Source organism: Heterodontus francisci, chromosome 18, assembly GCF_036365525.1.
Source record: "Heterodontus francisci isolate sHetFra1 chromosome 18, sHetFra1.hap1, whole genome shotgun sequence".
NCBI classification, from domain to species: domain Eukaryota; kingdom Metazoa; phylum Chordata; class Chondrichthyes; order Heterodontiformes; family Heterodontidae; genus Heterodontus; species Heterodontus francisci.
The window spans coordinates 26,788,920-26,813,768 of NC_090388.1; the positions used below are offsets into that span (position 1 = coordinate 26,788,920).

At 43.6% G+C, this 24,849-nt stretch overlaps 1 protein-coding gene across 4 annotated transcripts in view; it reads left to right on the forward strand.

Annotated features, from left to right (window-relative positions):
- Positions 1 to 10,282, forward strand: part of LOC137379826 (CD82 antigen-like) — a 38,562-nt gene extending 28,280 nt beyond the window's left edge. For 3 of the 4 annotated variants that reach the window (XM_068051204.1, XM_068051203.1, XM_068051202.1), the window contains exons 7-9: positions 3,181 to 3,333; positions 6,206 to 6,289; positions 9,129 to 10,282. In XM_068051204.1, coding sequence (XP_067907305.1) covers positions 3,181 to 3,333; positions 6,206 to 6,289; positions 9,129 to 9,191 — 300 coding nt within the window. In that variant the 3' untranslated portion in view covers positions 9,192 to 10,282. The remainder of the gene's footprint in view (positions 1 to 3,180; positions 3,334 to 6,205; positions 6,290 to 9,128) is intronic. The other variant, XM_068051205.1, reaches the window with a different exon arrangement.
- The last annotated feature ends 14,567 nt before the right edge of the window (positions 10,283 to 24,849 follow it).

Sequence of the window (24,849 nt, forward strand, 5' to 3'; positions counted from 1 at the left end):
TAAGGTCACCCCCAATGCAGATAAGTCTGTGTCCCTGGTAATAGCACTTTGCATAATACTTCTGTTCTTAGACATCATCAAATGCACAGTGAGCAGCACTACAGGAGGTCCACTATAAAAATAAATATAGTGGTTGCAGAAATAAAAACAAGAAATGCTGGAACCACTCAGCAGGTCTGGCAGCATCTGTGGAAAGAGAAGCAGAGTTAACGTTTCGGGTCAGTGACCCTTCTTCGGAACTGACAAATATTAAAATTGTCACAGGTTATAAGCAAGTGAGGTGGGGGTGGAGCAAGAGATAACAAAGGAGAAGGTGTAGATTGGACAAGGCCACATAGCTGACCAAAAGGTCATGGAGCAAAGCCAAACAATATGTTAATGGTGTGTTGATAGACAAAGCATTAGTACAGAAAAGGTGTTAACAGACTGAATATTGAACAGCAGCAAGTGCAAACATGAAAAAAACAGTGGGTAAGCAAACTGAACAAACTAAGATGAAATGAAATAAATACAAAAAAAGTTTGTAAAAAATGTAAAAAAGAAAAAAAGAAAAAAGAAAAAACAACTAAAAATGAAAGTAAAATGGAGGGCTGTCATGCTCTGAAATTATTGAACTCAATGTTCAGTCCGGCAGGTTGTAGTGTGCCTAATCGGTAGATGAGATGCTGTTCCTCGAGCTTGCGTTGACGTTCACTGGAACACTGCAGCAATCCCAGGACAGAGATGTGAGCATGAGAGCAGGGGGGAGTGTTGAAATGGTAAGCAACTGTAAGCTCAGGGTCCTGCTTGCGGACTGAGCAGAGGTGTTACGCAAAGCGGTCACCCAGTCTGCGCTTGGTCTCCCCAATGTTGAGGAGACCACATTGTGAGCAGCGAATACAGTATACTACATTGAAAGAAGTACAAGTAAATCGCTGCTTCACCTGAAAGGAGTGTTTGGGGCCTGGGATAGTGAGGACAGAGGAGGTAAATGGGCAGGTATTACAACTCCTGCGATTGCAGGGGAAGGTGCCATGGGACGGGAACGAGGTGGTGGGGGTAATGGAGGAGTGGACCAGGGTGTTGCGGAGGGAACGATCCCTTCGGAATGCTGACAGGGGAAGGGAGCGGAAGATGCGTTTGGTAGTGACATCACGCTGGAGGTGGTGGAAATGGAGGAGGATGATCCTTTGGATATGGAGGCTGATGGGGTGGAAAGTGAGGACAAGGGGAACCCTATCACGGTTCTGGGAGGGAGGGGAAGTGTTAAGGGCAGAGGTACGGGAAATGGGCTGGAAACAGTTGAGGGCCCTGTCAACAACAGTGGGGGGGAATCCTTGGTTGAGGAAAAAGGTCATACCAGAAGCACCGTCATGGAAGGTAGCATCATCAGAGCAGATGCGTCGAAGACGGAGAAACTGGGAGAATGGAATGGAGTCCTTACAGGAGGTAGGGTGTGAAGAAGTGTAGTCGAGGTAGCTGTGGGAGTCGGTGGGCTTATAATGGATATTAGTAGACAACCTATCCCCAGAGATGGAGACAGTGAAGTCGAGGAAGGGAAGGGAAGTGTCAGAGATGGACCATGTAAAGGTGAGAGAAGGGTGGAAATTGGAAGCAAAGTTGATAAAGTTTTCCAATTTGGGGCGGGAGCAGCAAACGGCACCGATACAGTCATCAATGTACCGGAAAAAGAGTTGGGGGAGGGGGCCTGAGTAGGACTGGAACAAAGAATGCTCGACATATCCCACAAAAAGACAGGCATAACTAGGACCCATGCGGGTACCCATAGCGACACCTTTTACTTGAAGGAAATGCGTGGAGTTGAAGGAGAAGTTGTTCAATGTGAGAACAAGTTCAGCCAGGTGGAGGAGGGTGGTGGTGGATGGGGACTGGTTGGACCTTTGTTCCAGGAAGAAGCGGAGAGCCCTCAAACTATCCTGGTGGGGGATGGAGGTGTAGAGCGATTGGACGTCCATAGTGAATAGGAGGCGGTTGGGACCAGGAAACTGGAAATTGTCAAAATGACGTAGGGTATCAGAAGAGTCACGGATGTAGGTGGGACGAGACTGGACCAGCGGAGAAAAGATAGAGTCAAGATAGGAAGAAATAAGTTCAGTGGGGCAGGAGCAGGCTGACACAATGGGTCTGCCGGGACAGTCCCGTTTGTGGATTTTGGGAAGGAGGTAGAAGCGGGCTGTCCGGGGTTGCGGGACTATGAGGTTGGAAGCTGTAGGGGGAAGATCTCTCGAGGAGATGAGGTCAGTGACAGTCCTTTGGATGGTGGCTTGATGTTCGTTGGTGGGGTCATGGTCCAAAGGGAGGTAGGAAGAAGTGTCTGTGAGTTGGCGTTGAGCTTCTGCAAGGTAGAGGTCGGTACGCCATACAACAACAGCACCACTCTTGTCTGCAGCTTTGATGACCATGTCAGGGTTAGACCTGAGAGAACGGAGTGCCTCAAGTTCAGAGGGGGACAGGTTAGAGTGAGTGAGGGGGTAAGAGAAATTGAGATGACCAATGTCTCGCCGACAGTTTTCAATGAAGAGATCAAGAGTGGGTAAGTGGCCAGGGGGAGGGGTCCAGGTAGAGGGAGAATGCTGGAGGCGGGTGAATGGGTCTGCTGGTCGGGAGGAGGACTCCTGGTCAAAGAAGTGAGCCCGGAGGCGGAGGCGACAGAAGAAGAGCTCAACGTCATGCCGAGCGCGAAATTCATTGAGGTGGGGGCGTAAGGGAATAAAACTGAGACCTTTGCTGAGCACAGAACATTCAGCATCAGAGAAGGGGAGGTCAGAGGGTATAGTGAATACATGGCAAGGGGTCAGTTCAGAAGGGGTGGGGTCAGAGGGAAGTGGAGCAGAAGGAGGATCTGGAGGAGCATTCGTCCCCATCAGCTGCTGGAGCTTGCGTTCCTTGACACCTGAAAGGAAGAAAAAAAGTTATTTGTTAATGCGTCGGCTGAGACGAAAGATGAAATGAAACTGCGGAGTAGAACAGCTTTGAGATAAGGTGAGGCGGTGCTGCTGGAGAGAGAGGTCCAGTGTGTGCATGTGGCGGCGCCTAGCACTGAGTGTGGATCTCAAGATGCGGCGAGAGTAGCAGTCTGAGGAACATTGTATTTCTCGGAGATACCTGTAGTCCTGGGTGGATTCAAAGCATGATAGTGGTTTCTGACTCTTTTCAAATATTATTTGTTTTATATCCTAGTTTCAATGTTGTGGATATCACAATTCCACAGATTGGGAACAGAATGAACTGATTTTATCATCAAAGACTCTGCCTTGCTCATGTAGCAATTATACTGTAGCTGATTCTACTTATCTCTGTATTGTCACAGAGAGCAGCTACATATACCCAGAGGTAAGGTACTAAAACAGTTTCATTTTCTTCATAAATATCAACTGGAGTGAAAAATAGTATATTTGCATATTTTAAATATGAAATCAACATATATCATATGTAGTCCAGTTCAAGGCCTGAAAAGATTTCAACTGCTTGGGCTCTTCCCCCTTTAAGCTTGTCCCCTTTTCATGTCTTGTTGGGATGACTGTTGCTTCTTCCACCATGGCAGTGGTGGGCTCTTTCTTGGTTGTGGGTATCCTTCTGGGAGCCCACTCTGCAGAGGTAAAAATTCCCAACCCAGAAAAATGTGGTCAGAATCATGGTGGGGTTGGAGTGGTGGACAAGAGTCCTGCCTCGCCTCTTCCTTCACAGGGAGGAGGAAAATCCTGCCCTGTTTGCTGCCCTCCAAGGCTCATTGTAGGTACCCATGAAGATAAAAAAACATGTACACCCATACTTTACTGTATTTAAAAAAAATTCTTTCCTGGGCTATGGTTATCACTGGCAAGGCCAGCATGTATTGCCCATCCCTAATTGCTCTTGAGAAGGTTGTGGTGAGCTGCCTTCTGAACCGCTGCAGTCCACCGTGCTGTTAGGGAGGGAGTTCCAGAATTTTGATGCAGCGACAGTGAAGGAACGGCGATATACTTCCAAGGCAGGATGGTGTGTTGGAGGGGAACTTGCAGGTGGTGGTGTTTCCGTGTATCTTGTCCTTCTAGGTGGTAGAGGTCACGGATTTGGAAGGTTGTTGCAGTGCAGCTTGTATATGATACGCACTGCTGCTGCTGTGTATAGGTGGTGGAGGGAGTGAATGTTTAAGTTGCTGGATGGGGTGTCGATCAAGCGGACTGCTTTGTCCTGAATGATGTTGAGCTTCTTGCATGTTGTTGGAGCCACACTCATCCAGGCAAGTGGAGAGTATTCCATCACATTCCTGACTTGTGCCTTGTAGATAGTGGATAGGCTTTGCGGAGTCAGGGGGTGAATTACTCGCCGCAGCCTCTGAACTGCTCTTGTGGCCACAGAATTTCTATGGCTGGTCCAGTTCAGTTTCTAGTCAATGGTAACCTCCAGGATGTTGATAGTGGGGGATTCAGTGATAATAATGCCATTGAATGTCAAGGGGAGATGATTAGATTCTCTCTTGTTGGAGATGGTCACTTGTGTGTCATGAATATTACCTGCCACTTATCAGCCCAAGCCTGAATATTGTCCAGTTCTCACTGCAGTATCTGAGGAGTTGCAAATGGTACTGAACATTCTGCAATTATTAGCGAACATCCTGACTTCTGACCTTATGATGAGGGAAGGTCATTGATGAAGCAGCTAAAGATGTTTGGGCCTACTACACTACCCTGCGAAACACCTGCAGCAATGTCCTGGGACTGTGATGATTGGCCTTCAATAACTACAACCATCTTCCTTTGAGGTAGGTATGACTCCAACCAGTGGAGATTTTCCCCCTGATTCCCATTGACTTCATTTTTGCTAGGGCTCCTTGATCTCACACTCGGTCAAATGCTGCCTTGATGACAAGGGCAGTCACTCCAATCATCTCCCCTCTCGAGTTCAGCTTGTACTGGCAAATAAATACATTTTGTAAAAGAAAAACGTCAAATTTACAATTCTCAACTGTAAAATCTTTATGATACAATTGGCCATTTGAGGATTACCCCACACTAAAGTAAGATATTAACATAAGAAATAGGAGCAAGAGTAAGCTAGTTGGCTCCTCAAGCCTGTTCAAAAGAGTTCAAAAATCTATAGATGTCAGCTTTGAATATACTCAATGATTGAGCATCTGCAGCTCCCTCGGGTAGAGAATTCTAAAGAATCACAAATATCTGAGGGAAGAAATTTCTCTTCATCTCAGTCCTAAATGACCTGACTCTATGACCGCTTGTTCAAGACCCCCTAGTTCTCCTGTCCAGGGGTGATTTGAAATCGCCATATGGAGTGGACAGGTAAAGAACTGAATAGTAAGAACATGGAAAATGAAGAAAGACAATTCTCTGAATGCAGTGGGATGTAACTGTTGTGTTAACACGTATTAACTATTAACACCTATATTTAAAGAAAAAACTATCCCTTGCACTGGAACTGCCAGAAATAGCCTGCTTTGATAATTCTGCTGTAGGAAATTATATTGTCATTAAATTATATTGAGAAATGTATACTGTGGCTGTGCTCTATTTGTTGCAGCACAAACGTTTATGACATTGTTTTTGGATTTACATCTTACTTTTTATTCAAACTACTTTAAAATTAATTTATAATGCAGATTTGATTTATCATGTGATTTCACCATTTCTTCCTTCTCTCTAGACAAACATGGCAATGTGTGTTCTGAAATATGGCAACATTTTCCTTTGAAATGTTAATAAACTTTTGGCAACAAGATTTTCTTGGGTCCGATGGTGACTCAGTTCAAGCACTTCTGAATGCTCACATCAACATTGTTTTCTGTTAAATCTAGAAGGCTAATATTGGTGTATTGAGTCAGCCATGCAGATTAAAATCAGTCTGTCTTTAGGTGGAGCCAGGTGTTTAGGTGGAGCCAGGTCATAACATGTTCTTGAGCTTCAGATTGGGAGAGAGAGTGCATGGGAGCTAACCAGGAGGCCAGTGCTCTGATTTTCCTCTCTCATTATAGGGAATTTCCTAGCCTCTGTTTGCCACTCAAGCACAGTCAAGATTTGGGAAGTAGCCATGTGTGAAACTTGGAGCAGGTTAATCAAGATAATAAATATGAAATATTTCATTTTTTGGATGTTAGGTGGTAATTTCCAAGACTTTTTAAACTTCCATTTTACGGTTGGATTGATTGTTTTAAACATATAAATGGGCATTGCAGTATATAGCATAACCAATTACACAACTTATCTTACAGGGCTGCAGCACAGAAATAAAACAATGGCTCAGTAACAACATTTTGACTCTTCTCGGAGCTGCTGTTGTTCTCCTCATAATACAGGTAAATTAAATCATTTTACATTCAAATGTCTGGACCGGTACTTAAGTTAATATAACTATAAATTCATATCAATAAAATGTCAACATGTTGCTCAGTGAAGGAAATACCTCTGACATGAAATAAACGCTATATAAACCCTCTCTTGGCCACTCAATTTCCAACATCACTTCCCTTGTTTCTGGTATCATTACAAATGTTAAGTAACTAAAAACTCACTTCAATTCAATAACAGGTAAAAATAAGTATTAATAAATTTCTTTGGTTCTGTGTTTGACAAATTCAGTACAAGTGCTGAAGGACTGCCTGTGTTTGTGGTGGTGTAGCGGGCATTTTGAGCTAGTTTTGAGTAGGAATATTTAATAACAAAATGACTATTTATATTACCAGTAGATAAATACAGCATATTAGTATGGCACGAACTCGTACAGGCTGAAAATGCCCCATGTTTTGATGCTGTGTCTGTTCTGAGTAATCAAATATCAGCTAAGGTCGCAATGAAGGCCTTCAATTGGCCATAATTCCCACGGCTAGGGAAGGGTAAAATTAGATACCGTCCCCATTCCTGATTGCCATCAGCAGCCCTGCACAGAAAGCACATCTATGGATGTGATATGAAGCCAGGCTCAGCTGCGATCGAGCCTATTGTTAAATAAGCCTTTGGCATCATTGCTGGGCATTGTGCAAGAAGATTCAGTGAAGGAGTGAATGTTTGCTTGGCAGTTAATTGGAAGTTGTGGAGAATTGTATTCTGTTTGATTTGGTTTCAGTGGACTCATTGTGAAGGACAAAAGGGATCTGTTCACTTCGTAGTTTGAGGACAAAGGACTAGAGAGTGAGAGAATTGGCTTACTTGTCACTTATATGAATGAAGAGTAAAGGATGAAAAAGGTCTATTTCTTTAGTTATTTATTGAGAGGGGATTATTTGTTCATTTATTCATGGAGAAAGGACCAGAAGTGTGAGTATAAGAGGTATAGATGAGTTGACTATTGTAGTTAGCACTCACTGCTGATGTGAGCCTTGTTGGACTGCTTTCCTGTTCAATTTACTTTCATCACGTAAAACACAGACATCAGTTTGTAACAACTGCAGATTCAGATCTTTGTATTTAATGAGCTCATGTTACATAATCCAACATGAGTACTCAGTCAAATCCTCTCTATCACAGAACTTCCCTTTTGTTCTTCTTCCCCCTCCCCCCCTTTCACTTCCTCAAAACCTACTATATTTCTAACCAATTGCCAGTTCTGATGAAAGGTCATCGACCTAAAACGGTAACACTGCTTTTCTGTCCACAGATGCTGTCTGACCTGCTGAGTATTTCCAGCATTTTCTGTTTTTGTTTCAGATTTCTAGCATCTTTCATATTTTGCTTTTGTATTAATGGTTCACTCAGAACACTTATATCAATTCTACCTTTTGATCTCTACATTCCATGCGTACTAACACTAAATAACAATACATTAAAAGACACACAATGCAACCAGCTGATAATTTGGAGCCAAGAGATACACTTATGTACATCCCAATCTCTCCCATTGATTTAGTTACCATGATTATATGGTCCACTTAAGTTCTTGAATAACTTTATTACTATAAACAGTAACCAAACCAACATGTCCTAGACCCTTAAGACATGGATGAATGACCTTTCTTCAACTAGGCCTGCTTCACAAAGCATCCCTGTTCAGCAAAACAGAAAGCTGTTTTAGCTCATTGTGTGCTGATTCCAGAAACAAGCTACATGGACAATGTAAACCCACATTCCCACAAGCCTCATCACAGTTGTCTGATTTTTTAAATGATTGACAGTTGCACACAGGACATTAGTTCCTCACATAGTTTTAATAAAATAATTTTTCTATGCTTCTATAGAAATAATAAATTCTACCTATTCAAAAGGAAGAAACTTATTACAAATACCAACTACAGGAAATCTTCTTGAATGCATTTAAGTCAGCCAATACATTAAGACCACAACAGTTCTTCTCCATGTGTTTGGTAAATAGAAATGCATTTTTATCTTGGAAAATTACATTAAGTGAGAACTGATCTTACTTAATTTGATTTAAAATGGGCCAGAATATACAATAGAAGCAAAAAGCGATGACTCGTCTGTGTTTGATTACTGTTAAAATATTTTGAATGCACTATGAAAAGAGAGTCTCAGGTTAAGTTACATCCAGGCACAGATATGCACCACAGAGATAAATATTCTAGCACTGCACTTGTTTTGTGTAATGAATTTTTCTATCAGTCACTTATGCCTGTGGAGAGAATAAGTCAGTTGGTGTGCACTGGGGTAAATTCTGATCTTCTGTGTTTTGTCCCCACTCTGTCCACTAATGTTCTTCACAGGGATTGTTGAAGATAAATTCCAATCTGTAAATATTGAAGTAGGTCCCCATCAGAGACAGTGAAGTGTTGCTATGTAATACAGAAGACTTAAGGCAAACACCAACCCACTCAGTGAACTAGTGTGTGTGACGCAGAGAACCTCAAATAGTTAGAAGTCTAGAAATGACTGTTGCTGATATTAGCTGGCATACTTAATATATTGGTATGTTATTCCTCTGTTAGCTTCTTTAACCCATGTGCTATCTTTGTTTCAAACCCATGAACACCTCTGCTAAAATAGTTGATCAAGGAATGTCATCTGCTAATATCACCAATAATCATTTGTCAATTGTTACTGTCATTGGAAACTTAGCAAAGGAAATGCTGGAGCTCAGAAATGTTACTAAAATTCAAAAGAAAACAGTTCAAAAGATCTACTTGAGTTAAATCTACTCTACTTGAGTTTGGTCAGCTATTGTTTAAACTGCTTGTCTCTTCCTAGGTATTGCAGTTCATCATGGCTATGTATCTGTTGAAGTACATCAAGAAAAAAAGCATGATTTAAAAGAGAGACAAACCAAAAGAGAGACTAAACCAAAATCATTTCTTTCATCTTTAAATGTGAATCATACACTTCTTTTTGGTCAGAACCAATTCTAATGTTGCCTTGGTTGGTTTGTAACATCATGAAATGCAAAATTTCTTTTTACAAAATTATACATTATCATGATTATTATGTTCTCTGAATTTGACTTAGTGCACCCTATTTTAATAGTGTGTAAGGTCTGTGACTCCTAATTAATCCTATAATATAATTGAGTAACAAGGTAAATACCTAAGTGTACAGGCAATATTCTGACAGAATTCTTGTATAAAACAAAATGAAAAGGATGCATATGGATTTTGCAAATGTATTTTACCAAATCATATTTTAAATTCAAAAGAAATCTTGCACTGTTCCAATATTGATTAATTCATCACATTTTCATTTTATAAACATTCCAATGAATTTTGCATCTGCAATGACAAGGGTGTGGGGTGATGTCATTTTAAAAAATAAATAACCAGATTCTGAAATCCTTGTTGCTGAAAGTTAACCTACTTGCACAATCTTTTTCAAAATGATTAAGCTATACTGGTATTGCTATGCTGCTTAGAGGAACTTGTCTCGAGTAGTCAGATATCTCCAGAGAAACAATCCTTTAGAACACTAAACAGCACCAACATCAGAAAATGGGAAAATTAAGCAAAGCTGTAACCCATTAGTGAGCAGGAAGTTTAATGTGGAAATCTCACCACAGGCCTACAATTATGGAAAATATAAACTAGTCTCTGAACTATTACAGACTGCAATATTGACATTGTGAAAATTAGTGTCCAATGCAAAAGAAAGTCCAAAACCAACAATGTATAACATATATCATTTCTGTATATCTCTGTCCATTTGTTACTTTATGTACTACCTTTTTTGTAAAATGTTGATCACCTTCATATTCTGGTGATTAAACAGACGTGCAGGCCAATTTATAATGAATGCACTGAATATACTATCCGATGTTAGAAATGTGAAATTATTTTTAATATCCTGGAAATGTATCCTCCCACTATGTAACATTATTGTCCTGTAAATATTAAAAGGAAAATCAAAATATTGGACACATTTTGTAGCTATCATGTAAATATACATCAGCTTCTGAGAAGTATTTCAGCTGCTCTGGCCTGAAAAATATGCAATAGATTGATTTTAGGAAGCTCTATAAGCAATAAATGTGTCTATTTCAATATTTCTTATCCTTAGTTTCCTCTCAACTCTTCCACTGCCTTCTCTTTCTGAATAAAACAAAATCTCACATCTACTCTGATTTAAGTGGTTAGTCTCAAAATAAGATAACAGGGAATTAAGCCAGTTTTGGATAAAAACTATAATATTCCCTGAACAGGACCGTGTGTAAGGGAAATAAGGCCAACCAAAGCTTGATGTTCCTCTGACAGCAAGAATAAGAGGAAAAATATGTAAGAAAAAGAGACATTTTGAACAGGAAATTGTTTTGCCTCCTCCCCTGTCTTCACTGTATGCAGTAAGAAGTCTTATGCTGCTTCTGACCTTTTCAATCTACAGAGCTATTTGATTGGTGTTGGATTAAAAGTTACCATTTCAGCAGTTGTTCAATGATGAAAAATGTACCTCTGTGTGGCAACCTTGGGTCAATTGTTTGAAAGAGTTAGTGTTGCAAATACACGTACTCAACACAAGAGGGTGCCAACTGTTATACTTAAAAGCCGAATGATTCTTCAAAAGATTAGATAGCCAGCGCTAGAAAGGCGGAAAGTTTGCGCCTGTTTTTTTTGGCACCATGGCTGCCTGTAGAACTCGGAAATGGCGTCCGTGGCAAATGCAGACACGTCTGGGGCAAATAACGCCGGACACCATATTGGTGAAGGTGCTAGTGCACACGCAGTGCACATCCACAAGAAGTATGCAGAGTAGGCTGATCGTGATGTCAGTCAGAGTTCAACACTGATTTGATGCCAGTGATGCCATTTTGGAGCTTATTGTTCCAGATAATGCCCAGTCTTAACCGTGCACAGCTGAACATGTATTCAGCAGCAGGAAGGACCCCCACCAGCACTATTTAAAGGGGTCATCAACTGTTTACAGTTTAGTTGTGGTTGATTTTTTTTCTGGCTATTGGTTCAGAAAGTGTTTGTTGCTTTCTATAATAGTTTAAGGTTGCAAAAGTCTACAAGGAGTGATGTGGCAGGTGCTCAAGGTGTTTCTGCTGACTTCAACACTTCTCCACAAACCAGTTTTGCCCAGACATGGGTGCACTAGTAGGCATTTCCCTTTGGCATACAGCATGACTTTGAGAATGAATGGAGGCCATGCAGAGGAGAACAAACTGCTAGAAGAGGGAGGAGGAGGAGGAGTGGGATAGAGGCTCTCAGCAGAAGGCCATATCCACCCATGGTGTACAGGAAGCAATTTTCCTACCTGAAACTCAGTAAGGAACAGTGTATAAAATGTCTGCCCTTCAGTAAGGCCATCCTCACTGAAATTTGCCACCAGCTGCAGTCACAACTGCAACCTCAGAGCAGAGCAACGACCTTATTGCCAGTGGTTGTGAAGATGACTGTGGCAATAAATCTTTAGGTGACTGGCTCCTTCTAGAATGGAGTTTGCCATCCACTGTTACATAAGGGGGATCAATGAGGCTCTCTATTCAATGTGAGCTAATTACATTTCATTCTATCTTGCTAGAGAAAAGCAGGCAGTGCAAGAATTCATCTTCGCTAGGACTGCAGACTTCCCCATGGTGCAGGGTCTCATTGACTGCCTGCATGTCATGTTGCGAGCTCCATATGTCATCTCTTCCCTATACAGTCCAGCTGGTGTGTGACTATCGGCAGTTCAATACCTGGTATCCTGGCAGCAATCATGATGCCATTGTTCTGCAACAGTTCACTGTGCCAGCTGCATTTGAGCCACCATGGCAAACTAAAGGATGGCTACTGGATGACAAAGGCTATCCACTGACAACATGGCTAATGGTTCCAGTATGCAACCCAGGCACATGTGTGGAACATGCATACATTGAAAGACATGCTGTCACGCAAAATGTGATCGAGCAGAACACTGGTGTGCTGAAACAACACTTCCACTACCTGGATCACTTTGGAGGAGCCCTGCCATACTCGACAGAGTTGCTATCAAGATTTGTGATAGTCTGTTGCATTGCTGCACAACCTTGCCATCATGAGGGCGCAGCCCTTGCCACCAGTTATACAGTGAGCAGTTGAGGACCAGAAATATGAGGAGGAGGAGGAATGGAGAAGGCAACCCAGACAGCCCCTTTCTGACTGGGCTGTCTGTGAAGAACTTGTCTGAATGTGATATCAGTAACCGTAACCCCAGTTTCCCATTCACTGACATTCCTGCATCTTACCTGCCCTCTGTTACTATGTTAACATCCACTTGGCCACAATGCAAAAATAAAACACTGCCAAATAAGCATTGGTACCCAGTGGCTGCAGCATGGCTGGCAGAAGGCAGCTGAATTTCACTGGGAGAGACTGCAGATGGCCTTGGAGGATGACCTTGAGTAACTCTGGGCCCAGAAGACCCAGCTGCGAACTGCACCATCTAAGCATTGGTGGCAGCAGTCTGGGCTGGATGGGTGGCAAGAAACAGTAAGAGCGTGGGCAGAGTGGCAGGGATGGAATGACGCATGGTGTCTCCCTGAGAGGGGAAAGCAGGTTCAAACTCCATGGAGCCACTGCTTCTCGCCTGGGGCTGTGCCTTTGCAATCTTAGTAACCTGTGCTTGCAATGACCAGCAGTTAGAGCATTCAGACGTTGATGGTCACTGCTTGTGCTGCAAGGGAAGCTGCGACATCGACAATCAGACACTTTATCATGGTAGGGTCTACAAGTATGCAAATGGAGTTGGCCATCACTTTCATACTGGAAAGGATGGGCTCCAAGTTCTGCATGAAGCCCTGAGCCAAATTGGTGCTGGATTCCTTGATGATCTTTGACATTGACCACAGGCTTTCTGGCTGGCTCCCAAAGCACCAAGCATTTTTATGTGCATATCCATTAGTGTTTCTCTTATAGGCTTCCCCATTAAAGTCCTCATCGGAGTCCTCTGCAGAAGAACTCATGAGTGACCTCTCCTTGCAGCAAGCTGGCACCTGCACTATCCTTGCCTCCTGCCCTGGCTGCAGTCACTCATGCCCAGTGTGTTACCATGTGCAAATCCTGCTTCTATGCTATCCTCTAAATTACACACAGTGCCAATACCTGAACTGGTGACTGCATGTGTGAAATCGAGTGACAGTGCGTCATCATTGTCACTCTTTTCTAGCTGTTTCTCAGATTGCACTTCTTGGGCATCTGAAAGGAGAAAGGCACAATGGTAAGGTTGTGGTGCAGCAAATAAGGAGGTGGGAGGGGATTAAGAGGTGCATGCTTACATAATTTTAACCTTGTTTATCAAAAGAGAGTGTGGGATGTGAGAAGAACAATTTGGTATGAGGATACTGTCATCTTTGAGGGATTCAGCCCCACAGCTTGCCATGGCCTCAGCAATGACCATCCCAATAATGGCTTGCACCATCTCCTGCATGGGGGTTAGGACCTGCAGGGGCACCTCTCCCCCTCCAATTTTCTCCTGCTGTCTTTGATTGTGTGCCACATTTTCCTGCAAAACAGAGATGGAAGTGCGACATGAGTGTCTTGCAATCTGTTTGGGTGATGTGGCTGTCATTGTTCAGGCTTGGATAGACAGGCAGTAAAGAACAGAACCTTGGAGTCTAATCTTTATACACTCGTAAGCTTTTATTTACAGAGACACACACTGCATATCATGCACCTTCAACTGTTCACCAGTCTTTCAGTCTGCTATATATGAGCATAGGTGAGTCCCCAGTTAATACCCCCAGCTGAACACAATTAGCACACAATTGATATACAATTAACAGTTATGGTTGAATAATTGGAATGTGTGCAAGTTATGAGATGCAGATGTGAAACTTTCAGCAGTGTTAAGTGTGCGAGGAGCATATGAATGTCAGCTATGAGTCCTGATTGATAGAGATTGTTGGTAGGTGAGAGATGGGGGTGTGGTGATTTGAGCAGTGTCTGAGGTTTGTAGTACAGTTGACAGGATATGACATTTGAAGATGCATTCACTCACCTTCACAATTCGTGTGAGATCATTGAACTTCTTGCAGCACTACATCCAGGTCCTCAGGGCTGGACTCCTGACATTGACCTCCATGACTATCCAGTCCCACTGCCTTTCGACCATGTGTCTGGAGGGCCTCCTTCCCCTCCCCCCAATGAGGATAAAAGTAATTTCTCCTCCTCTCCACCTCTTTTACCAAGACTTAGAGTGCAGCATTCAATAACCTTGGATTCCAATCTCTCCCATGTTATGCCATTCCTCAATGTTTCTCAGGTGAGATTCACTTCCTGCACAATAGCCAGCACCTGTTCCAGCCACAATGCACCTCCCCTTTAAGAGGTGCAGGCTAGCTTTAAGCAGTACAGGCTACCTTTAAGAGTTGCTAGTAACTCATAATATTGGCCCCATGCTGATGTGTCCATTGAAATGAGCAGGCAGGACAAAGTTGCCATGCAGCTTGCGTTGCAATTAATTGGCCAATAATACCTGGCGGCCTCCTTGTGGGCAGCGGGGGGAGGTGGCGGCGACCCTCCTGATCGGGCGCTCTGTGCCCCATGGAGGGTCCCCCCCAGTGGCACAAGCCACGCCCCTGCTGGAACACCTCCCTCCAGCCCTCTCAGTCAACACCCCTCCCACTCCTGCCTCTCTGGGTTTCAGACAATTGTCCCCAGCAAGGCCTGATCCCCACTTACCTTTCCATTGTTGCTGGTCTTGGATGGTGCAGTCCCAGCAGTGGCCACTGCTCCCAGCCGTCAGTTGTGGGTGGTGGGACTTCCTGCCTCAGAGGAGCTGAAGTCCCGATAGAGGCCAATTAAAGGCTTGGGCCATGCAAAATTGCTGCGTGTCTTCCAAGCCCAGTCGAGGCAGGCTCACCCCTGACTTTTTAGCAGGTGAGCGGGGCCACTGCCACAACATAAAATTCCAACCTAAATAAAAGCAAAATACTGCGGATGCTGGAAATCTGAAACAAAAACAAGAAATGCTGGATTCACTCAGCAGGTCTGGCAGCATCTGTGGAAAGAGAAGCAGAGTTAACGTTTCGGGTCAGTGACCCTTCTTCGGAACTGACAAATATTAGAAAAGTCACAGATTATAAACAAGTGAGGTGGGGGTTGGGCAAGAGATAACAAAGGAGAAGGTGCAGATTGGACCAGGCCACATAGCTGACCAAAAGGTCACGGAGCAAAGGCAAACACTATGTGAATGGTGTGTTGAAAGACAAAGCATTAGTACAGATTAGGTGTGAATATACTGAATATTGAACATCAGCAAGTGCAAACCTGAAGAAAAACAACCTGAAAAAAACAGTGGGTAAGCAAACTGAACAAACTAAGATGAAATGAAATAAATGCAAAAAAAGATTGTAAAAAATGTAAAAAGGAATGCAAAAAAAAGGGAAGAAAAAATAACTAAAAATGACTAAAAATGAAAGTAAAGTGGGGGGCTGTCATGCTCTGAAATTATTGAACTCAATGTTCAGTCCGGCAGGCTGTAGTGTGCCTAATCGGTAGATGAGATGCTGTTCCTCGAGCTTGCGTTGATGTTCACTGGAACACTGCAGCAATCCCAGGACAGAGATGTGAGCATGAGAGCAGGGGGGAGTGTTGAAATGGCAAGCAACCGGAAGCTCAGGGTCCTGCTTGCGGACTGAGCGGAGATGTTCCGCAAAGCGGTCACCCAGTCTGCGCTTGGTCTCCCCAATGTAGAGGAGACCACACTGTGAGCAGCGAATACAGTATACTACATTGAAAGAAGTACAAGTAAATCGCTGCTTCACCTGAAAGGAGTGTTTGGGGCCTGGGATAGTGAGGAGAGAGGAGGTAAATGGGCAGGTATTACACCTCCTGCGATTGCAAGGGAAGGTGCCCTGGGACGGGGACGAGGTGGTGGGGGTAATGGAGGAGTGGACCAGGGTGTCGCGGAGGGAACGATCCCTTCGGAATGCTGACAGGGGAAGGGAGGGGAAGATGCGACTGGTAGTGGCATCACGCTGGAGGTGGCGAAAATGGCGGAGGATGATCCTTTGGATATGGAGGCTGGTGGGATGAAAAGTGAGGACAAGGGGAACCCTGTCACGGTTCTGGGAGGGAGGGGAAGGGGTGAGGGTAGAGGTGCGGGGAATGGGTCGGACACGGTTGAGGGCCCTGTCAACCACAGTGGGGGGAAATCCTCGGTTGAGGAAAAAGGAGGTCATATCAGAAGCACCGCCATGGAAGGTAGCATCATCAGAGCAGATGCGTCGGAGACGGAGAAACTGGGAGAATGGAATGGAGTCCTTACAGGAGGTAGGGTGTGAAGAAGTGTAGTCGAGGTAGCTGTGGGAGTCAGTGGGCTTATAATGGATATTGGTAGACAACCTATCCCCAGAGATGGAGACAGAGAAGTCGAGGAAGGGAAGGGAAGTGTCAGAGATGGACCATGTAAAGGTGAGAGAAGGGTGGAAATTGGAAGCAAAGTTGATAAAGTTTTCTAGTTCGGGGCGGGAGCAGGAAACGGCACCGATACAGTCATCAATGTACCGGAAAAAGAGTTGGGGGAGGGGGCCTGAGTAGGACTGGAACAAAGAATGCTCGACATATCCCACAAAAAGACAGGCATAACTAGGACCCATGCGGGTACCCATAGCGACACCTTTTACTTGAAGGAAATGCATGGAGTTGAAGGAGAAGTTGTTCAATGTGAGAACAAGTTCAGCCAGGCGGAGGAGGGTGTTGGTGGATGGGGACTGGTTGGGTCTCTGTTCCAGGAAGAAGCGGAGAGCCCTCAAACCATCCTGGTGGGGGATGGAGGTGTAGAGCGATTGGACGTCCATAGTGAAGAGGAGGCGGTTGGGACCAGGAAACTGGAAATTGTCAAAATGACGTAGGGCGTCAGAAGAGTCACGGATGTAGGTGGGAAGAGACTGGACCAGCGGAGAAAAGATAGAGTCTAGATAGGAAGAAATAAGTTCAGTTGGGCAGGAGCAGGCTGACACAATGGGTCTGCCGGGACAGTCCCGTTTGTGGATTTTGGGAAGGAGGTAGAAGCGGGCTGTCCGGGGTTGCGGGACTATGAGGTTGGAAGCTGTAGAGGGAAGATCTCCAGAGGAGATGAGGTCAGTGACAGTCCTTTGGACGGTGGCTTGATGTTCGGTGGTGGGGTCATGGTCCAGAGGGAGGTAGGAAGAGGTGTCTGTGAGTTGGCGTTGAGCTTCTGCAAGGTAGAGGTCGGTACGCCATACAACAACAGCACCACCCTTGTCTGCAGGTTTGGTGACCATGCCGGGGTTAGACCTGAGAGAACGGAGTGCCTCAAGTTCAGAGGGGGACAGGTTAGAGTGAGTGAGGGGGGCAGAGATATTGCGACGACCAATGTCTCGCCGACAGTTTTCAATGAAGAGATCAAGAGCGGGTAAGAGGCCAGGGTGAGGGGTCCAGGTAGAGGGAGAATGCTGGAGGCGGGTGAATGGGTCTGCTGGTCGGGGGGAGGACTCCTGGTCGAAGAAGTGAGCCCGGAGGCGGAGGCGACGGAAGAAGAGCTCAACGTCATGCCGAGCGCGAAATTCATTCAGCAGACCATTTTCTTCAGTTTTGCACTTGCTGATGTTCAATATTCAGTATATTCACACCTAATCTGTACTAATGCTTTGTCTTTCAACACACCATTAACATATTGTTTGCCTTTGCTCCGTGACCTTTTGGTCAGCTATGTGGCCTGGTCCAATCTGCACCTTCTCCTTTGTTATCTCTTGCCCAACCCCCACCTCACTTGTTTATAATCTGTGACTTTTCTAATATTTGTCAGTTCCGAAGAAGGGTCACTGACCCGAAACGTTAACTCTGCTTCTCTTTCCACAGATGCTGCCAGACCTGCTGAGTGAATCCAGCATTTCTTGTTTTTGTTATAAAATTCCAACCAATGTTTTTACAATGATTTCCGCTAAATCAAATATTTGCAATGTGTGCATTTTGAGAAACAGAAGCAATTTAAAAATTACCATCTTAACTCGATGATACCATGATTTGGACAATAACGTTTCACCTCTGGGACTTAGGTTCACATCCAGCGCAGAATATTTGGATAAAATTCTTATCTGTCTGCTGGTCCTTTGTGAATGAACTGGATGGCTGAAGAACAGGGTGAAGGTTGCCAGACATATTTGCTGCCCAAATGTCATAGGTTACATCTAACCTATGGCCAAAGTCATCCATAAACTGAAATCCACACTTGGCCATGACTGTTAGGTATAATCGTGGAGACTCGGGCATGTGGAGCAATTCTGTCTGATCTCACTCCCATTTTGACAGAATTGTGAGTCAGTGTTATTTTGGAAACGCCCGGCTCACAATTTGAGCCTTCTCTCGGAGATTGCCCAATGCAGTTCCATTCTATTGGATGTTCTCCACTTCCTTGCCCTTGCCTTCTATCCAGACGCCCTGGCATAGCATTTCCCCAACTAATGAAGTCAAGCATCCCCAGTGGAAAGTCCACTGTGGTCTTGTAATGGAGAGTGTTGCACATCAACATGGCCTCAGACACCCATTTGGACCACTTCACTGATGCTCAAGCCACATGCCCATTTTGTTTCCAGAGTAAAACATTTCATCACATTTATACACTGCAAGAGGTCGCAGCCTCTTTTCCATTACCTGAAGGGCTGTGTATGCCAGGTGACCTCAGAAAGAGATCATATAGTAGCTACCAGAACATTTGAAGCCTTCTGTGACCAGTGGGCACTGCTGGATACCATCTGTATTATTGATAAAGGAAACCAGATCATGATTTCATTGCAAACATTATAGTTTGATTGGGTCATTTGTAATAGGAATGTCATGTTATTTACCCTGACAACAATGGACAAACCCCGGTGCTACTCTATTGGCCAAACTTAAATCTATCCTATATGAATAGGTTAGTTTAAGTCTATTTTCTGAGGCCAACTGCCTAAGAAACTGTTCCTAACTTGGCACTAATTGGTACTGTCACTCAGCAAGGCCATAGGATGACTAGCATAGGAAATGGACAAAATATCACACTGGTACAGTTGGGGCTGAGGCACATTGTTGGACAGAGTAGAAGGAATTTTACACTGCATCTGCCTGTGCTATACGTGACTTGGGAACGTTTGACATGGATGTTGTGTGCTCAAAATGGGAAGAGGTCCAGTCCCCGGCATTAATGTCCTTCACTTCAATGAGCAGCGAAAATATTTCTTTAAAAACTGGAAATAATCTTTCTGTACTCAATTGATTAAATAATAAGCTCCACATGCCCATACCTAAGCAGAGATAATTAATTCAACTCCAGGTTTCATATATTTATCAATAACAATGCCTAATGGCTGTTTGTGTTAGAAAATAAAACCTTGTTTCAATGTTATGATCAAATTCTTCCCGTATCTCACACTTGCCCCTCTGGCACCCCACAGCATATTTTCCTGTTGTGTTTTTTTTTAGCTTGAAAATATATATTTCAAAAGCTGGTAATAGTAAACGTGACCATGAACCTGTCAGATTGTCATCAAACCTCAACTGGTGCACTAATGCCCTTTAGGCAAGGAAACCTGCCATCTTTACATAATCTGATCGATATGTGATTCCAATCTCACACCAATGTGGTTGACTCTTAACTACACTCTGAGGCAGCCTAGTAAGCCACTCAGCAGTATCAACTTGCTAGAAAGGAACAAAAGATAAATATCAGATGGACATCCCCTCCCCCCACCAAAGCCTCTCTACCACCTACAAGTGCAAGTCAGGAGTGTGATGGAGTACTTTCCACTTGTCTGGATAAAGGCAGCTCCAACACTCAAGAAGCCCAACACTATCCTGGACAACGCAGTCCCCTGGCACTCCATCCACTCGCTCCGCCATCAGTGTACCGTGGCTGCATTATGTACTGGATACCCTGAAGCAATTCACCAAGGCTCTGGCATCACCTTATAAACCTGTGAGGTCCATCACCGAGAAGGGCAAGGGAAGCAGGTGAATGGGAAAAGTATCACCTCCAAATCCCCCTCTAAGTAACAGACCATGCTGATTTCGACACATATTGCTGTTTCTTCATTGTCACTGAGTCAAAATCCTGGAAATCCCTACCTAACAGCATTGTGAGCGTACCTTCATCTCATGGACTGCAGCAGTTCATAAAGATGGCCCACCACCATCACCTTTCCAAGGGCAATTCGGGATGGGCAATAAATGTTGGCCTTGACAGTGATGCCCACTTCTCAAGAATGAATAAAATAATTACAAGTATAGTCATATGACAATAAGTGCTGTGAAAACAATATGATGTCATGCTCTTTTCTATAAACAAGGCTTATTAATATTTCTTTATTAATTATGATTTATTTGCTCTTGTTTTCTTTGATGTAATTATCTTTCCTCCGCCTATTTTTAAGTTACTTTTTCCTGTTTTCCTTCCCTTTCTCAGTTGTGTTTCTTCACCTCTGTACTTATTGCACTTCCCCTGTAGCCCAGAGCCACGGATCACTGGCCATGCTACTTGCTTCCATTTTACACACTTTTTGTGCTCACCAATTAGGAGTCGATGAAGGCCACTACCCATCAATAAGGGATCATGCAATGCTGCCATCTCATTTTTTAAACTTAAAATGTGATCCCTACCTATTCCAATGTACAGAGCACTAGTTAAATTGTTGTGGATCCAGTGGTTCCCTGTGATTTTACAATTTCCTCTGGTTCAATCTCTTTAAATGTGCAGGTGAGAATGTTGGAAAATACTATTAATAACAATGGGCTGGATTTTATAGAGCCCTCGACGTCGGGATCCGTGACTGGGGGAGAATGAAGATTGCCTCAGATGAGGCCCACCACATGGACCTCGACGCCGGCAGGGCCTGGCCCGATATTGTCGGCAGCGACAAGGCCTCGTGGTGGCCCCCCTGCCGCTCGGCGATGTGACCGCCATTTAAATTAAATCACCTGAATTAATGAGTCTCCTATCACCTCCTGAAGACCTGCCGAGATCTTCACCCTGGTGATCAGCATTGCTGTGCCTTCGGATCCCCATCTGGGTAAACAAGGCGTAACACTGGTGGAGAGGGGTGGGGGGGGAGATAAGTTTCTCAGTGCGGGGTGGGGGGCTCAAATTGGCATAACAGGTTAGGGAATGGTGGGAAGGGTTATGATTTAACGTTTATGCAGTTGGGGAGGAGTTGTGGGGCGGAAGGTCAGATAGTAAAGGTAAGTGTTTTGGGAGCAAAGGGCAAATAATTCATCTAATTGTTATTGGGGGTGGGAGAAGGGCAAAAGAGATGTATTTATTTTATTTCATGTAATCTATCTTTAAATATTTTTATTTACCAGTAGGGTTGACAGCCCTTTAAAAATGGTGTCAGCACCTGCACACAGGCACCTTACGCCACTGCCGGGGATGGACAGCCCGCCCCCTCCACGTGATCGGCTGGGGGGTGGTGGGGGTTGGTGGGGGGGGGGGGGGGGGTGGCCCGCCCCGGCTATTTAAATGAGCCGCTGCGCTTGGAATTATGGCGGCTCTTTGGCATGTGGCCCACGTGGGCGAGCTGCCATTTTTTACGCCCACCGTCGAAATCGGCAGCGGGCTTATAAAATTCAGCTCAAACTGGAAATTCCCTTCCTTTAGGTCCTGTTTTCATGTTTCCATTGGCATCCATTACATGGATGGGAAGGAAAGGTAACTGAGCAGCCTGTCACCCTAAAGGTTCCGCGGTAAATACATAATTTACCATAGTACTGAGTCATACAAACCAGAAAGACCGCTGATTTAGAACATAAGAACCAGAGCTGGAGTAGGCCTCTTGGCCCTTTGAGCCTGCACTACCATTCAGTAAAATCATGGCTGATCTTCTGCCTCAAATCTACCTTCCTGCACTATCCCAATATCCCTTACATTGTTTAGCACACAAGAATTGATCGATTTCTGTCTTAAATATTCTCAATGACTGAGCATCTAAAGATTCACAAGCCTTTGAGTGAAGAAATTTCTCCTCATCTCAGTTCCAAATGGCCAACCCCTTATTCTGAGACTGTGACCCGGTGTTCTAGCCTGGGGAAACATTTCTCAGCATCAACACCCTTAAGAATTTTATATCAATTTCAATGAGATCAACTCTCATTCTTCTAAACTCCAGGGAAAAAAGACCTAGTCTACTCGATCTCTCCTCATAGGACAATCCCCTCATCCCAGTAACCAGTCTAGTGAACCTTTGTTGCATTTCCTCTCAGACAAGTATGACCTTCCTTAAGTAAGGAGATGAAAACTGCACACAGTATTCCAGGGGTGACCTCACCAATACCCAGTGTTGAGTTAGTTGACAATAGCCACAACAACGGGGTGTTACAATTGGCCTCAGTGCCTCTCAGCTAGGTTGGGGGCTGGGTGGTCGAGAAGTTAAGTGGGGTTCCCCCTCCTGTTGGCTATCCAGTTACCTCTGCTGGAAAGTGTGCGTATGGATATCGAATGGTGGTGAGGTCAGGATCAGCTGTGTTGGGCTCCATTGTCAAACAGCCTCCCAAAACTCCCCACCCAGGCTCACAATTGGGCAATTCAACAGAGCCATGGATCAGTGCTTTCAGCCGAATACTGGAAAAACCAATTAAATAATTGAATAAGGTTTAAATTAACATTTGTGGATAATGATTGGTTACTAGACTATCTATTTCAGAGAAAGAAATACAATTATTGTACAGATTGACTACAATTGGCCTGTGACTACATCATAGAGTATAATTAAGCTATCTATGGTGGACTTCCAGATGTTATTCAAGATCAAACTCTTCTTATGTACTGACTAAACTCTGAGGTCAAAGGCTGAGATTTTAGGACCATCGGAGCAGCTTATTGTTGAATAATGTCCCGAAGGTCAAACTATACATTGTTATTATATTTCTTGGAATAATCTCATTATTATAAGAGATAGTATTCTAGAGGAAGCTGAATTTCCTATCCTGTTGCAGATTCATCCGTGAGCGTTATTGTGTTGAATACTGCTGATAGAGCTGTCCACATTATCACGTAACCTCTTGAACTCTGAATTTTATTATATTATTCCATCAAGTTATATATTAAACTATTTAAATATTTAGTGGCATCTGAAATTACAGCATCAGAAAACTTCAGCGATGTTTTTCATGGTGCTAAGGATAGGTGTACTAAATTAGCATAATTTATTAATTGTATGGAAATCATTAATTGGTTACTCCATTTATGAAGAGGTACAATTTGGCTCTGCCCAGTCATAAACCCGGAACTTAAGATCAAAAAGGTAAACCAACTGTCAAATAATAGTGATTGTAAGTTTATTAGTTGACCATATATGAACAACCTAATTGACTTCATGTTGCATAATAGATTATTAAATATCAAAAACATCTAAAATGTCACCAAATAAATACATTTACAAGTTGCTGAACAACACCGCAGTGGTTAGCACCGCAGCCTCACAGCTCCAGCGACCCGGGTTCAATTCTGGGTACTGCCTGTGTGGAGTTTGCAAGTTCTCCCTGTGGCTGCGTGGGTTTTCTCCGGGTGCTCCGGTTTCCTTCCACAGCCAAAAGGACTTGCAGGTTGGTAGGTAAATTGGCCATTATAAATTATCCCTAGTATAGGTAGGTGGTAGGGAAATATAGGGACATGTGGGGATGTGGTAGGAATATGGGATTAGTGTAGGATTAGTATAAATGGGTGGTTGATGGTCGGCACAGACTCGGTGGGCCGGAGGGCCTGTTTCAGTGCTGTATCTCTAAACTAAACTAAACTAAACATTTGTTGTGTGTACCTTACCAATTGGGCTGTTTTTACTTAGTTTCTTCAACATTTTTATTTCTTTGTTGATAAAACAGATTGTTTTTTGAGGATTAGCAAGGAGTGGAAAACTGTTAAAAATTAAGAAAAACATTTATTATTCATTAAAGTGATTACAACCAATTATTGCTCATTAAAATACAATCTGTTCCCCTTCACCGAGATGAATTATGCAGATTTGGTATAAATACTCATAATCCTGTATTAACAAAGCATTACGTTAAATGGAATTCAGTTCTGCACAGTGTTTCATTCCTAGCTACTTTTTTGGGATTTGCAGGACTTTGCTATTTTCAGTATAATGATATCCTACAAACACATAATGAGGCTGGAATGAACAATTAATTAAGGTCAATGCTGGAATAAAGGATAAAGATGAATAAAGCACAAAATGATAACCAAGTGTTTTAATTAGATGCAAATCCTCTATTTCAGAGAAGAGCCACACACTCTTAATTTTTTTATCATAGAATCATTACAGCACAGAAGGAGGCCATTCGGTCCATCGTGTCTGTGTCAACTTTCTGCAAGAACAACTCACCTAATCACTCTCCCCCACCTTTTCCCCACAGCCCTGAAAATGTTTTCACTTCAGATAATTATTCAATTCTCTCTTGAAAGCCTCGATTGAATCTGCCTCCACCACACTCTGATGCAGAGCATTCCAATCCTAACCACTTGCTATGTAAAAAAAATATATTTCACATGTTGCCATTGCATTTTTTGCCAATCACCTTAAATCGGTGTCCTC